The 12728-nt window shown below is 37.0% G+C and overlaps 1 protein-coding gene across 1 annotated transcript in view; it reads left to right on the top strand.

Moving 5' to 3' along the window:
* sema3bl (sema domain, immunoglobulin domain (Ig), short basic domain, secreted, (semaphorin) 3bl) overlaps nt 1–12469 on the top strand; it is a 69908-nt gene extending 57439 nt beyond the window's left edge. The window contains exons 11-16 of the mRNA XM_024293396.2: nt 3469–3700; nt 3843–3931; nt 4038–4079; nt 4179–4404; nt 7121–7248; nt 9417–12469. Of these exons, the coding sequence (XP_024149164.1) occupies nt 3469–3700; nt 3843–3931; nt 4038–4079; nt 4179–4404; nt 7121–7248; nt 9417–9929 (1230 nt within the window). The 3' untranslated portion in view covers nt 9930–12469. The remainder of the gene's footprint in view (nt 1–3468; nt 3701–3842; nt 3932–4037; nt 4080–4178; nt 4405–7120; nt 7249–9416) is intronic.
* The last annotated feature ends 259 nt before the right edge of the window (nt 12470–12728 follow it).

Below are 12728 nucleotides of genomic sequence, written 5' to 3'. Positions count from 1 at the left end.
TCATTTTCTCACAGCATTTATATGAGCTGTGACGTTGATAAATCTGTAGTTATATAAGACAACACACTCTCTGGGAAAATGTTTATCTATTGCAGTTCTGTGTACGTAGCCCACGGTTAAAAAAACCCTCATGATTATCTCCAAACTGAATGCTGAAACAAAGAAGGAGAAATAATCTCGGAAAGGAGCCAACCAAAGCATCAAAGTGTAGAAAGTTTCCATAGAGTGAACATATGAAAGCGGAGCTGCGACGACCTTCTGCTTTACATCCTGACTCCCGTGTTCTGTCAGCCACATCACTGTAACTCTACCTCTTCATGAACACAAACATATGGATGCACGGCACGCACGATGCCGCCTGCAACCCCGTAACTAAATGAAGTCGAGCACACAGAGGCAGAGGAGTAATCTGTGGTTTTTCTGCTTCAGCTCTGATTAACAGGAATGTTTCGGCCTGAAAGAAAGAAGGTGGTGAGGAGTTAGGGAGTAGGAGAGAAATGGTAATGATGGTGGGATAAGATTACTCATTTCTATCTCTGCAATAGATTAATACAAATAAACTTAAGTCTTAATATTTGAGGGTTAGTTAAATATCAAGTGATTTTTTTTATGCTGAAAAAATCCCATTCTGATTCCAGCAAGTAACTATGTCCAGTTTTCATTTTTAAACAAGATAATAATTTACTTTTTTTGTTTTTTATATGTCCATTTTCAAGTCCTGCTGAATCCTGCAGCTCAGTGATCCATCAGAAAGCTGTTCTGACTTGATCACTTACTGTTGAGCATAACTTTTAAAGTAATTTCAATGCGGTCACATGTTTAGACTTTCATAATCAATGTATTTCCTGCTTTGGAAAGAGGCTGGACGATAATTCTGTCAACTTCTAATTTGTCACAGACCTACAATGTTATTACACAGAAATAAATTATTACTAAAACTTCTACTTAAAAAATAATACCTTAGAGATTGTTCAGAGATTCCGAAAAAACCCACTTGTTCTCGTGTTTTTTTTTTTTTTTCCTGTGAGAGAACAGTTTACTTTTAGAGTTTAGGATAGTTTTAAGATCTTTAACAACATTTTGCAAGGTTAAATGATGTACAGACACTTAACAAAATATTGGAATATCCTGGAAAAGTGTATTCATTTTCAAAATTCCATTAAAATATACACTTTATTTGAATATAGATTCAGAGCCCAATTTTAATTGATTGAGTATTTATTTGTTTATTTTTACATAAATTGGGGTACTTTTGGTAACTTTTGAAAACAGAATTTTAAAAATGATCATTTCATTCATTTCAACCTATTTTATCCCTTGAAGGGGTGCTGGAGCCTATACTAGCTACTGTTAGGAGAAGGCAGGATACACCCAGGACAGGTCGCCATTCTGTTACACAATCGCACACCCATACACACTCACACTCAGGGACAATTTAGAGTCACCAATTCACTTACGAAGCATGTTGTAGGACAGTGGAAGGAAACTCCATACAGAAATGTCCCAGTCAGGGTTTGATTCAGGGACGCCAACCACTGCGCCACAATATCTGACATTCTAATTTTTTTGGAAAGGGTCTGTAAATGTGCAATCACCAGTAAGCGAGCTTCCATCCTCAGTAAAATCCAGATCAGTGAAAGATTCTGATTTTTTGTGCAATCGTTTCACTTGCAGAGATTGTGAAACATCTTGAGTTTTATTGCTTATGAGTCTTACTCTTAATATATTGTTGCTTAGTTGATTCAAGATAGTGACTTTCTTTGAAAAACTAACATATTTCAAAAATGATTTGTATGCAATTATATAAATTTTCTGTTAAATGACTGATTCAGTATGAGATTTAATTTGAAAACATTTTAGTCATAGCAGGAAAAATGTGCTCAGGTTCACAGTTTAGATGTTTCTTACCATAAAACAAAAGTCTGTTTACACTTTTAGACTGAATTTAATAAACCTTGTGCAAAAAATATGAGGTTGATGTAACTTTGAGAAGTGGAGCTTTGTGTTTCTGTGAATTATTGTTCTAACCACCAGGTGTTTCTCTCTCATTGGACTGCAGGAGCAGGATAGACATTTGTGTTTTTGTGCAGAGGATTCTCATTGATATATTTATATATTTATGCTTTAAAACACAAAAATGTGATTGCTTAAACAAAGTAGAGCACATAGAAAAACCTTCAGTTCAGCTTTTATCAGCATTTCATCATTATTTCCTTGTTCACATCCCTGTAGAAGAACTTCTGCATTTTCTTCTTTGCAGCATTACTTCAGTCCAGTAAAGTTTTGGACACAGTAGCATAACCGTCTCACGTGTTTGGCTTGATGAGCTCGTTTCAGCCTAGCTTCAGCAGTCAGACAGGTGACCTACAGTAAAGTTCATGAGTGAGAGGAGGAGGCCCATCTCCTGTGGCTGAAAAACAAACCCTAATTATCATTCCTCCACCGACTTGACTAAGGGGTTGGGTTTCTGTTAAACAATGCATTTAGAATCAGAGAAAACCCACTTTGCTCTCATCTGCTTGTAGCAAAGATTGTGGTTTATTCAGATTTGTGATCCTCTGATAAAGCCGTCCTCCTGAGCTGACATTGGAGCATTTCTCTTTAAGCTTTACCTGGAATTCCATGTTCATCATTCCTCTTATTTGTTTCTTATTCCTTACTGATACAGATAAATAAATTATTTTTGCAAGGTTACATTTCAAGGGAATTGTTCTCTTCTGAGTCACAGATTTGTTTAGTCCAAATATTGATCAGGAGAGTTGATTTTACTACACAGTTTTATACGTTTTGTCCTTTTAAGTGTTGATGTAATCTGATGGGTTGTTCGGATTAAATCTGGACAAAATCTTTGAGTTTGCACATCTTTGATCAGCTGCTTTTATAGTATCATAATTATGCTTGCTTGTTCAGACTTTAGCAGCCTTTGAGTCAAATCGCATGTTTCAAGTAAAGTGAAATTCTTTGGTGAGACAGTTTTTCTGCCAAGTATTGACACATCAGTTTCTCTTTCTCAACATGGCAGAGGAAAGAGTTTTTTCTGTTATTGCTGTGCTTTTAAACTCATGTTCTTTGGACATTTTTCCATTTAAATAAATGATTTTGAACTTTCGTCCAAAGTTTTCTGGCTCTATAAAACTCCTAATGAGGACTCACTTAGTCACAGTTTTCATTTGGAAAGCATGCGTCTTATTCGAGTTGGAAAATGATCAAAGTATCTTGTATGGTTTCAGTGATTCAGATGACTGGCAAAATAGGGTTTAAAATGGGTGTAATTAACAATTTCTCTTAGAAAAAAAATCAATTTTCTTTCATATTTAAATATATTATCTGAATTACTTTATTTGCAATAATTAAGATGACTGGATAAACAAAATGTAAAATCCAGTGGATTTTGTTTGAGTTGGTTTGGTGCGTCTCACCTTCATTTTTGTTCCCTTTGTCTCATGCACACATCACTGGTGTTCTCAGTGTCCCAGTAAAATCACCAACCAGCCTGGAAGAGAGTTCGGCAGCACCAAGGACTTCCCCGACTCGGTGCTGCAGTTTGCTCGCAGCCACCCGCTGATGTGGCGCTCGGTGCAGCCGGCCCAGCGCCAGCCCGTGCTTGTGAAGACCAACATTCCTTACAAGCTGAAACAAATCGTGGTAGACAGGGTCGAGGCAGAGGATGGGCAGTATGATGTCATGTTCATCGGGACAGGTAGGTGCACGTTATCGATGCATTTTGAAAAAGTCAAGATATCTCTTTTCATTGTTTTAAACTTCACAGGGTTTGATTATTTTTAAGCAAAATGTTGAGCATAAATGTTCCGGATGGACATGTGAGTTGGTGTGTCTTTCAGATGTCGGCACAGTGTTGAAGGTGATCGCCTTGAACGTGAACAGTCTGGAAACGGAGGAGATCACACTTGAAGAACTGCAAGTCTTTAAAGTTAGTGTTAAAAAAACAACAGAATCTAATTAACATTAATCTATTTTTAAGCATCTTTAACAAAGTTATATTTCCTAACTTTACAAAATTATTTTTTCCCTTCCAGTTTCCAACTCCTATAACATCCATGGATATATCCGTGAAAAGGGTAAGAAAATCCACTTTAATAAGTTACTTCAATGCCTTCTACCTGTTTAAATGCCTTAATGCACCTCATCCCTTTTTCCTCCCTCTGCATTTCAAACAGCAAGCCTTGTATGTGGGCTCTCCATCAGGTGTGGCGCAGGTGAAGCTGCACTGCTGCGAGACCTACGGGAAAGCGTGCGCCGAGTGCTGCCTCGCCAGAGACCCTTACTGCGCGTGGGATGGCTCATCCTGCTCACGATTCGTTCCCAGCAACAAGCGTCGATACCGCAGACAAGACATCAGGCACGGGAACCCTGTGCTGCAGTGCGTGGATCAGAATCTGAGCGGTGAGTTTAGTGTCTTTCTGGAGTTAGATGGCAGAATCCCAAAAACTGAGGAAGGAATCAAGCGTTTGTTTGTTTGAAGACCCACTCCAATGAAAACTGTGTTTTTAACAGGTTCTTGAGGTATGTTTCTCAATGTAGAGGACATATATAAAGTAATATGCACTTTAAAATGGCATTTTTGAGTATTTCTTTATTCAAACATTATGATGTATCTACTTGGAGACAAATAGATTCATTAACGTCTTTGTTTTCCTTGTCTGAGCTGACATCTAGCTCTAAACTTTACGGCTGGGTTGCTCTGATTTTGCTCTGTATTTTTTTTGTACCACCAATGTTAGTCAGTGGTTATTAGGGGCTGTATGCTAGCAGGACTGTGTGTATACAAAGGGATGATGGGAAATAAGCAGAGGCTTACTCCGAACTCAGAGGCAAGTTTCTGCAGCAACTATGTCCTAGAAAATGACACAGTTTTTTTTTTTTTATTTTACCTTAAAGTGGGATAATCATAATTAAGAGACCATTGGGAAAGCTTTGAAAATAAATCAAAAATAATTGGAGCTTTAAAGTAGTGCTGAAGGGCATAAGTTGTTTTTCTGGACAGAATCATGCCATTATTTGTCCTTTTTTATTATTATTACAGATTTTTGCATTTTTACAGATATATAAATATATATATATATATATATATATATATATATATATATAAATAAATGACCAAAATATTTTACATAAATATGGAACTTTGCAGCACCTGGACACTTTACACCAGTGGTCCCAAACCAGGCCAGTACCGGTCCGTGGATCATTTGTTTACGGGCCACGGAGGAAATAATTATACCTATTTTTTTTCCTTTGAGTCTCAACTCTTGAAAAATAACCGTATTCTGAAAAAATATTTTGGTTTTATCTCAGTTACATTTTGATCACTTGATCATTAAAGGTTGGCGTGCAGCTTGAAAATAGTTGTTTGGAACGCTTGAAAAAGGGATCAGTGCAGGAACATTAAAACAGATGGAAACAACATTAAAAAAATAAAATAAAGAATAGGTTACCAGGAATCCTACTTAAAATATAGATTTATCGCAACATTTGATCCCACACACCAAACCTGTTTGCATAATGTTCCTAACATTAATTGTCAGAGGATGCTACCGGAGTTTGATTTTCCACTGGTGTTATTACAATTAATATTAATAAAGTTGCGTTGCATTCAAGTATTCTGTTACTTTGTCATTTGCCTACATTAGCATACATTTCACTACATTTTGTTCTATGTAAGTATGTGACAAATTAAATTAGAATTTAAAGATAAAAAAAAGGGTGGAAATTTTAATTAGATTTAACAGGAAATATGTAAACATCAACTATATATCCTACTTTAAAAAATATGAATCAATTTGCCAAATAATTTATGATTTTTTTTTTGTGCGAAAGTTGTACTTTAAACCTCTTGTGACTCGAAGCAAAAGTCAGTTTGTTGATTTGAGCCAAATGTTGAGGGTGATGGAGCAAACAGCCTGCTAATGCAGCATTACACTGTATACACACACGACACAAAGTGGCCAAAGAACAAGAATTTGTGATCAGTTTACACTGCATTAACTCTGTTTACATGCACTGCAATATTCAGACAATTAACCCTATACTAAACAATTCCTTTTTCTGATTATCGTGTTCACATGGGTTATATATCAGAACATATTACATTTTGGAGCTAAAAGAAACTAATGGCTGAATGATTATCCTTCACATCAAAGGAAAACATTCAAACCTTGATTGCATCCAGAAATCCATGTTTTTCTGAATCCGTCCTGCTCTCTGCGTGTTCTGTTGGAGTCAAAGTCATGCAGGTCATGTGGAGTTTAACGAAATCACATCCCAAATACACAGAAAACTGAAATATTCATTTGAAGTTCCACAAACTGCAAACATCATAAAGAAAAATTAAAGAATCCTAAATAAAAATAGAGTTTCTGGGTCGAGAGGAAGACGTTAGGGAAAAACTGGTAAAAGGAGGAATGCTTGAATGTGTTTGCTCATCTGGACATGAAAGAGAAAGATTAGAGGGGAAAAGTGTACGTTTATTTAAATACCACTAAAAAGTAAAAAACTAGTGCACACTATACAACTAAACTTATAGAAATAGAAATAATAAGTTATAAAAAGTAAAAAGAGAACATTCTTACTACTACTATCAATAATATGAGTTCCTGAACAGGATTACAGGAATATTTCTGTTTGATCAAATGTCTTCACGAAAAACAGGAATATTTCACCAGATTTTCTGAAACTGCTGGACAAGGCAGGTTTGCATCTTTCCCGTCACTATCAAAGCCTCAGGAGAGCTGAACTACTTTGAGAGATTGTTGTTCTTGTAAGCCACACTGTGGCTTCTCTGAATTTACTGCTGGGGCATAAATCTTTCAGCGATCTTAAAGCAAAGGACGGATGGAAGGTGAAATCAAAAGCATTGGGGATTGAGAGCTCAAAGACAAATTTGAAAATGTGCTGAACAAAACTCCCTCAGGCTATTGTGGTAATGCAAATGTAATGAATAGCATTATATGCATATTAATAATTGTACTTATTCTGCAAACCTTTGACAAAATGAGTTATGGACTGAATAATGACTTAAATAATGAGCTTGTAGCTGTTTGAAGAGATTTTTTATTGAATTTCTTTGACGTTTCTTCTTTTCTTCCTCTTTTAATGAAAGGCCTGGACGTTACAGAGGACAGGGTGGTGTACGGGACTGAGAACAACAGCACCTTCCTTGAATGCGTTCCTCGCTCTCCACAGGCGACTGTCACCTGGCTGATCCAGCGTGATGACCACAAAGAAGAAGTACGTTGATGAGTTCATCACCAACACAAAAAGATCAAAGTAATGAGTGATCAGAGGAAAGAAAAAGATTTGAGGAACAGCGTCAGCTGAACCGAAACTTCTGGCTAACAGCTGCCAGAGCAACAGCCAGTAAAAGACAGATCTGTGTCTGAAAGATCCATGTGGCCGACACGTTTGACAGCCGTCTGATATGTGGTTGAAATTATGTTTTAAAGCTAAACGCACAAATGCTCCGTCTCTTGAATAAACGCTGAATTCTTCCCAGACCTCAACCGCATGCCGCCGACAGATCGAATGTCACTCATCTGGCTGTGACCTAAACAAACGGCTGCAAAGTCACTTAGAGCAGCATTTAGAAAATGATGTTTCTGTGCGTGTCCTCACTCTGTCATCTGCTTAAGGTTAGGCGTCTCTGAGCTCAAGTCAGTTCCTCAGTCAGCTGTGCAAAGATGGAGGCATTACCGCTCGTCTCCGTTCCCCTCCAAATAAACTGTTGGCTACCACTAGCGGACAAGACCGCCATGTTTGTGTTGGCACCAAGACACAGTTAGTAATGCTGAAGGATAGAATATCAAAAGAATGGGCTGAAGTGTGATAGTTAAGAAGAGGAAAGTACCAGCGGTGGTATTCCTAAGTTTTTGGGAGAGATTAACATAAAAACAAAAAAAAGACTTGAGTTTAGAACAACAAAAGAAAGTCACTGTTCTCAGTGTTCTTATCATGATGAAAAGATTTACTTCTATGCCCCTAAAGAGACACTAGTGCAGGGGTATTCAAATCCTACAGGAAGCTGGCCCTCGAGGCCTGGATTTGGGCCTCTCTGCTGTAGGTTTTCCAGAAATCCTGCCTTATCTGCTGCTAATTTCCAGGATCAGGTATGTTTAGCCAATAAGGAGCTTCAATGGAAGGTTGGTTGGAAAACATGTAGGACACCGGCCCTCGAGGCCTGGATTTGAATATCCCTGCAATAGAGTAAAGAAAAGTATTGGTTTTTCGAGCGTACAAGATACTAACCGGTGTGCACAACAGAATATTAACTTGTGTGCACCAAATACTAATTTGTATTCACAAAATTCTAGCGTGCACAAAATACAAATAAAATGATGATCTGCGTGCACAAAATACTAATAAATTAATAATTTGTGTGCACAAAATACTAACTTGCGTGCACAAAATGCAAACAAAAATGCTCATTTGTTTGCATACAATGATCGTTTGTGTGCACAAATACTAACCTGTGTGCAAAAAAATGCTAATATTAAACTCATTTATGTGCACAAGATACTAACTTGCATACACAGAATACTAATAAAATACTAATTTGTGTGCACAAAATACTGATTTGTGTGCAAAAATTGCTAACTTGTGCACACAAAATATAATAGAAATACTAATGTGTGTGTACAAGATACTAACTTGCATGCACAGAATACTAATGCAATACTAATTAGTGCCCCCAAAGGAAAAATTGAATTATTGTTTTGATGTCATGTCAAGGGCTCCATAGAAAAGATCTCCTATATGCACCACTTAGTTTTTTTGTGCACACGCAAAAATTGTACATGCTTATGTAAAAGTTTAGAAGTTTAGTTTGCGTACAAGAAACCATTAATATTTGTTTTTTCTTTGATGTCCCTTTAGGGGCTCTGTAATTTATCACTTTCTCATCTTTATTGTCATTTTTTGTTCGTTCCTGGCTTGTCAAAAAGTTTAAAGGTATTTGGAAATACTGTTTAAATACCTGTAATTAAGAAAGGTGAAAGTTTATTTGTTATTATTAATGGCTGTGGTGGAACTGAAATGAACTACAAACGGCAGAAACAGCATGATGACAGAATAAAAAATATATAATTACAGCTTTTATAATGCACTAATGTAAAGAATTCAAAACAGCTGATTATAAAAAGACCTCCCACAATTATGAATGGCAACTAAAGTAATAAATATTGAAATAAATCGATACCAGGCTGAATATACATTTTTATCAAAATAAAGTTGGATCATTCTTTCTACCAAGGGATTTTATTTAAAAGCTGCCTCTAGTGGTCCTTTGAGGAACTGCAACATTTGTCAGCTTTGGGTTTGTCTCGAATGCAGGAACAGGGTGGGGGTTTGGTTGAAACATGAAACAAATGTTTAAAGTTCCACTGTCGCCCTGCCACTCTCAGGTGAAGCAGGACGAGCGTGTGATGACAACAGAGCGAGGCCTGCTCTTCCGTCATGTCTTCAAGCAGGATGAGGGTGTTTACATCTGCCGCACCAGAGAGCACGGCTTCACGCAAATCCTGGCACGCCTGACACTCGAAGTCCTCCAGGGAGATCTGGTAAACGAGCTGATGGCCCGTGACAAAGCGGGCTTCTCCGATGGCCTCAAAGATAGGTCTGCAGGAAGCTACAGGTCCTGGATGCCCTGCAGCACGTACAGCAGGGGCGGCCCAGCCAGCCAGATGGCTCAGTCGCGTACGTGGTTCAAGGACATCATGCAGCTCATTGGGCCCTCAAACATGCCACATGTGGAGGAGTACTGCGAGAGGATGTGGTGCAATGACAAGCTGAAGAGGAAGCACAAGAGCATGCTGGAGAAATACCGCCAAGCTCAAGAGAGCGCCAGGAAAGCTCGAAGCAGGAGCTCTGGGGAACGCAATCGGACGCCGCGAGACCTGAGGGGGAGGGAGGAGTAAAGAGAGAGGCGGTCCAGTTCAGGTGTTGCAGTGTGTCATTCACTCAGAAGCTGCTGCTTATTCAGAAGTCTGAGTGTCCCAGAGCCACTGACCCCCACTGTGGCCTTCAAAGACTAGTGTGACTGTCCAAACAGCAGCACTACTAACTGTACATAGAGTGCACACAGCAGTCCTGTGTTTGTGTGGATGATCTGATTATCACAATGTTTAAACCTGTGTTGGACTTTGGTTAAATGGCACATTAAAAGTAGATCTTCCAGTTCATTCCAGCCTTAAAGTGAAACAAATGATGGAAATCAGCAACACAAAAACAAAATCTGAACTACCAGATTAAAGTTTTGTTAACATCTTTTTTTTTTTTGGCCATCAAGCTGCACTCAAACAAGGAATCTAACATCAGAAAAGAGAGGAGAGCATCTTTCTCTGTGAATATGATTTTTATTTTTGTCTAAATTCACCAGAAACATGTTTTGTCCCCTTTTGAACTTATTTTACAGAGCCCTTCTTTAATCTAAATATTTCTGAGAAAATTCCCAAAACTCACATTTGCAGCACATGTGCTCGTCTGTGGACTGACTTGCAGTCTGGTTTTCATCTACATTTTTGTTGGTTTTATTTGGTAGTTTTTTTTACAATCAAAGTCTTATAAGAGATGTCCTCACAAACACTCAACTATTCATGTTCAAATCACATTTTTTTTTCTAATTGTGAGTAGATTTATGAACTTTTCAGTTTATATCCAACGATCTATAATCCAAAATTTTGATTTTTATATATTTTGGATGAATTTTTTTTTAAGGTATTAAAATATTTCAGTTTGGCCAAGATCCGAAAGGATTGTAGACTCCATCACCTGATGAATAATTAACTACAATGGAAATATTTCACACAAACCCATTGATTGGTCACCAGTAGAAGACACAAAACCAAACATTTTATCATAGCCAGTGAAAATGTGAGTTTCCCATTCTCCAAGTGTTATTAGAAATAAAATATATATAGTTGAAGTGCATATTTGTGCTTTAGAAGTTTTTAAAGTAGCTGAAAATGTTAAATGTTGTTGCATAAAATGTATATTTTTCCTAAGTATTGATTAAAAACCTCTGTTAACAAACACAACTTCTCTACTGTGAAATAACATTTCACCTTTTGGATAAACAAAAATATTAAGCTTTTCTTTGTTTGTCTTAAAGTTGAGTTTCTTAAGTTACCATTTAATCTGCAGTTCACAGAAATCCCATCAAGCAGTTCTTTGCTTGAGCTGCAAAAAAACCCTCAGATGTTTAAGCTTCTTTAAATTCCTCTGAACTTTCTCCTCAGGTGACCACATTCTGAGCTGCAGGTAGCTGGGGTTTAAATTCAGACCCTCAGCGCTTTCTTTAGTTTTTTTTCCGTTTGATCCTGTTCTCTTTTTAGCTCACGTGTTTTCGTACAACAGCACATGTGATTAAACCGGACTAGTCGGCATAAAGATAAATGTACAGAAAAAGTTCTGACTGGTGAGCATTGCATGTCAGATAAGTCTCCACAGCTGGAATCAAAAGCATATTTTAAAGTCAGATTTTTTGTGTTTAATTAAAAAAGCAGAATAGAAAATAACTGATAGAAAAAGAAATTAGAAATATCTACAAAAGGTACTAAAAGATTTAACACAATTATATTTCAATTACCAGAATTCGTTTAAAAATTCCTTTTTTGCAAATGTTCACAATATTATTCATTTTAACTTAAAATGTGTGCTGTTATGCAATGTTAGCTTTTAGAAGTGATGTATGTTGATAAACTGATGAATCTGAAAATGTTCGTTTTTCTGTATAACAGTGACTGTAACACAAATGTGCAAAAACGTATATGTTCATGTTGTTGCACAGTCGTCGTAGTTGCACAGAATGTGTCCAGACTGACTAAATGCAATCATCTTTTAGACGATGACAGGTGATGTAGATCAGTGACTGTACAGAGGAAATGACGTTTTGATGTTGCATGTGATTTGACATTTTTAGCTCCAATCGTTTGTTGTGTTCACTGTAGTTCATTTACTTTGCGTTATTTTTAACAACACACTGTTTGGTTTTGCAGCACTTGTTGCCTTAATGTCCAACAGTGGTACTTTCTAGTGTTTCTGTAAAAATCAGCTGATTTATTTGAATATACTATTATTTACTGTATGACTACGTTCTCTGAAATTCAGAACCACTCTGTATTAACTGGAACAAATCCATAAAAACACAGTCGCTGTATTTAAAATGACATTTATTTTGTGCAACTTGATTCTATTTGCAGTCCAGAAACCATAAGATCGCTTGATATCTTTAATCTTTAAAAAGAAGCAGAAAAATCTAACAAAAACAAATAAAAAGAAGATTTTTTGGAAATCTTAATGTGAAGATAAATAACTCAATTATTTTTTGTTTCGCAAAAATGAGATGGGATCTCGGACAGAAATGAAATGTATATTTATGTTTTATTTAAGTGACTTCACGGTGCATGTTATGAACTTGTATGCGATTAAACACATTAAAAGTTGAACTTTTCTAAAGTATGGGCAGAACTATTATTTGAGGTTTATTTTGAAAGCCTGGTTTCTTTTCCTGCGACTTGGCCAGACCAGACAAGTGGCGCCAGTGATGTAAACACACAAACAGGCGTTCTGTGAAACCAGCTGCTCTTTAAACTGCCATTTACTGCACCGAAACCATCACACACTCTGTTGAATACAAAATCAGCCACATGCAGACGTCACATCTGTATCGGTGCTGATGGGAACTTTTCACAACTTTTTATTTAGCAGTTTGGGGG

The sequence above is a fragment of the Oryzias melastigma genome, linkage group LG7 (assembly GCF_002922805.2).
Source record: "Oryzias melastigma strain HK-1 linkage group LG7, ASM292280v2, whole genome shotgun sequence".
NCBI lineage: Eukaryota > Metazoa > Chordata > Actinopteri > Beloniformes > Adrianichthyidae > Oryzias > Oryzias melastigma.
This window is presented reverse-complemented; position numbering and strand designations above follow the sequence as displayed.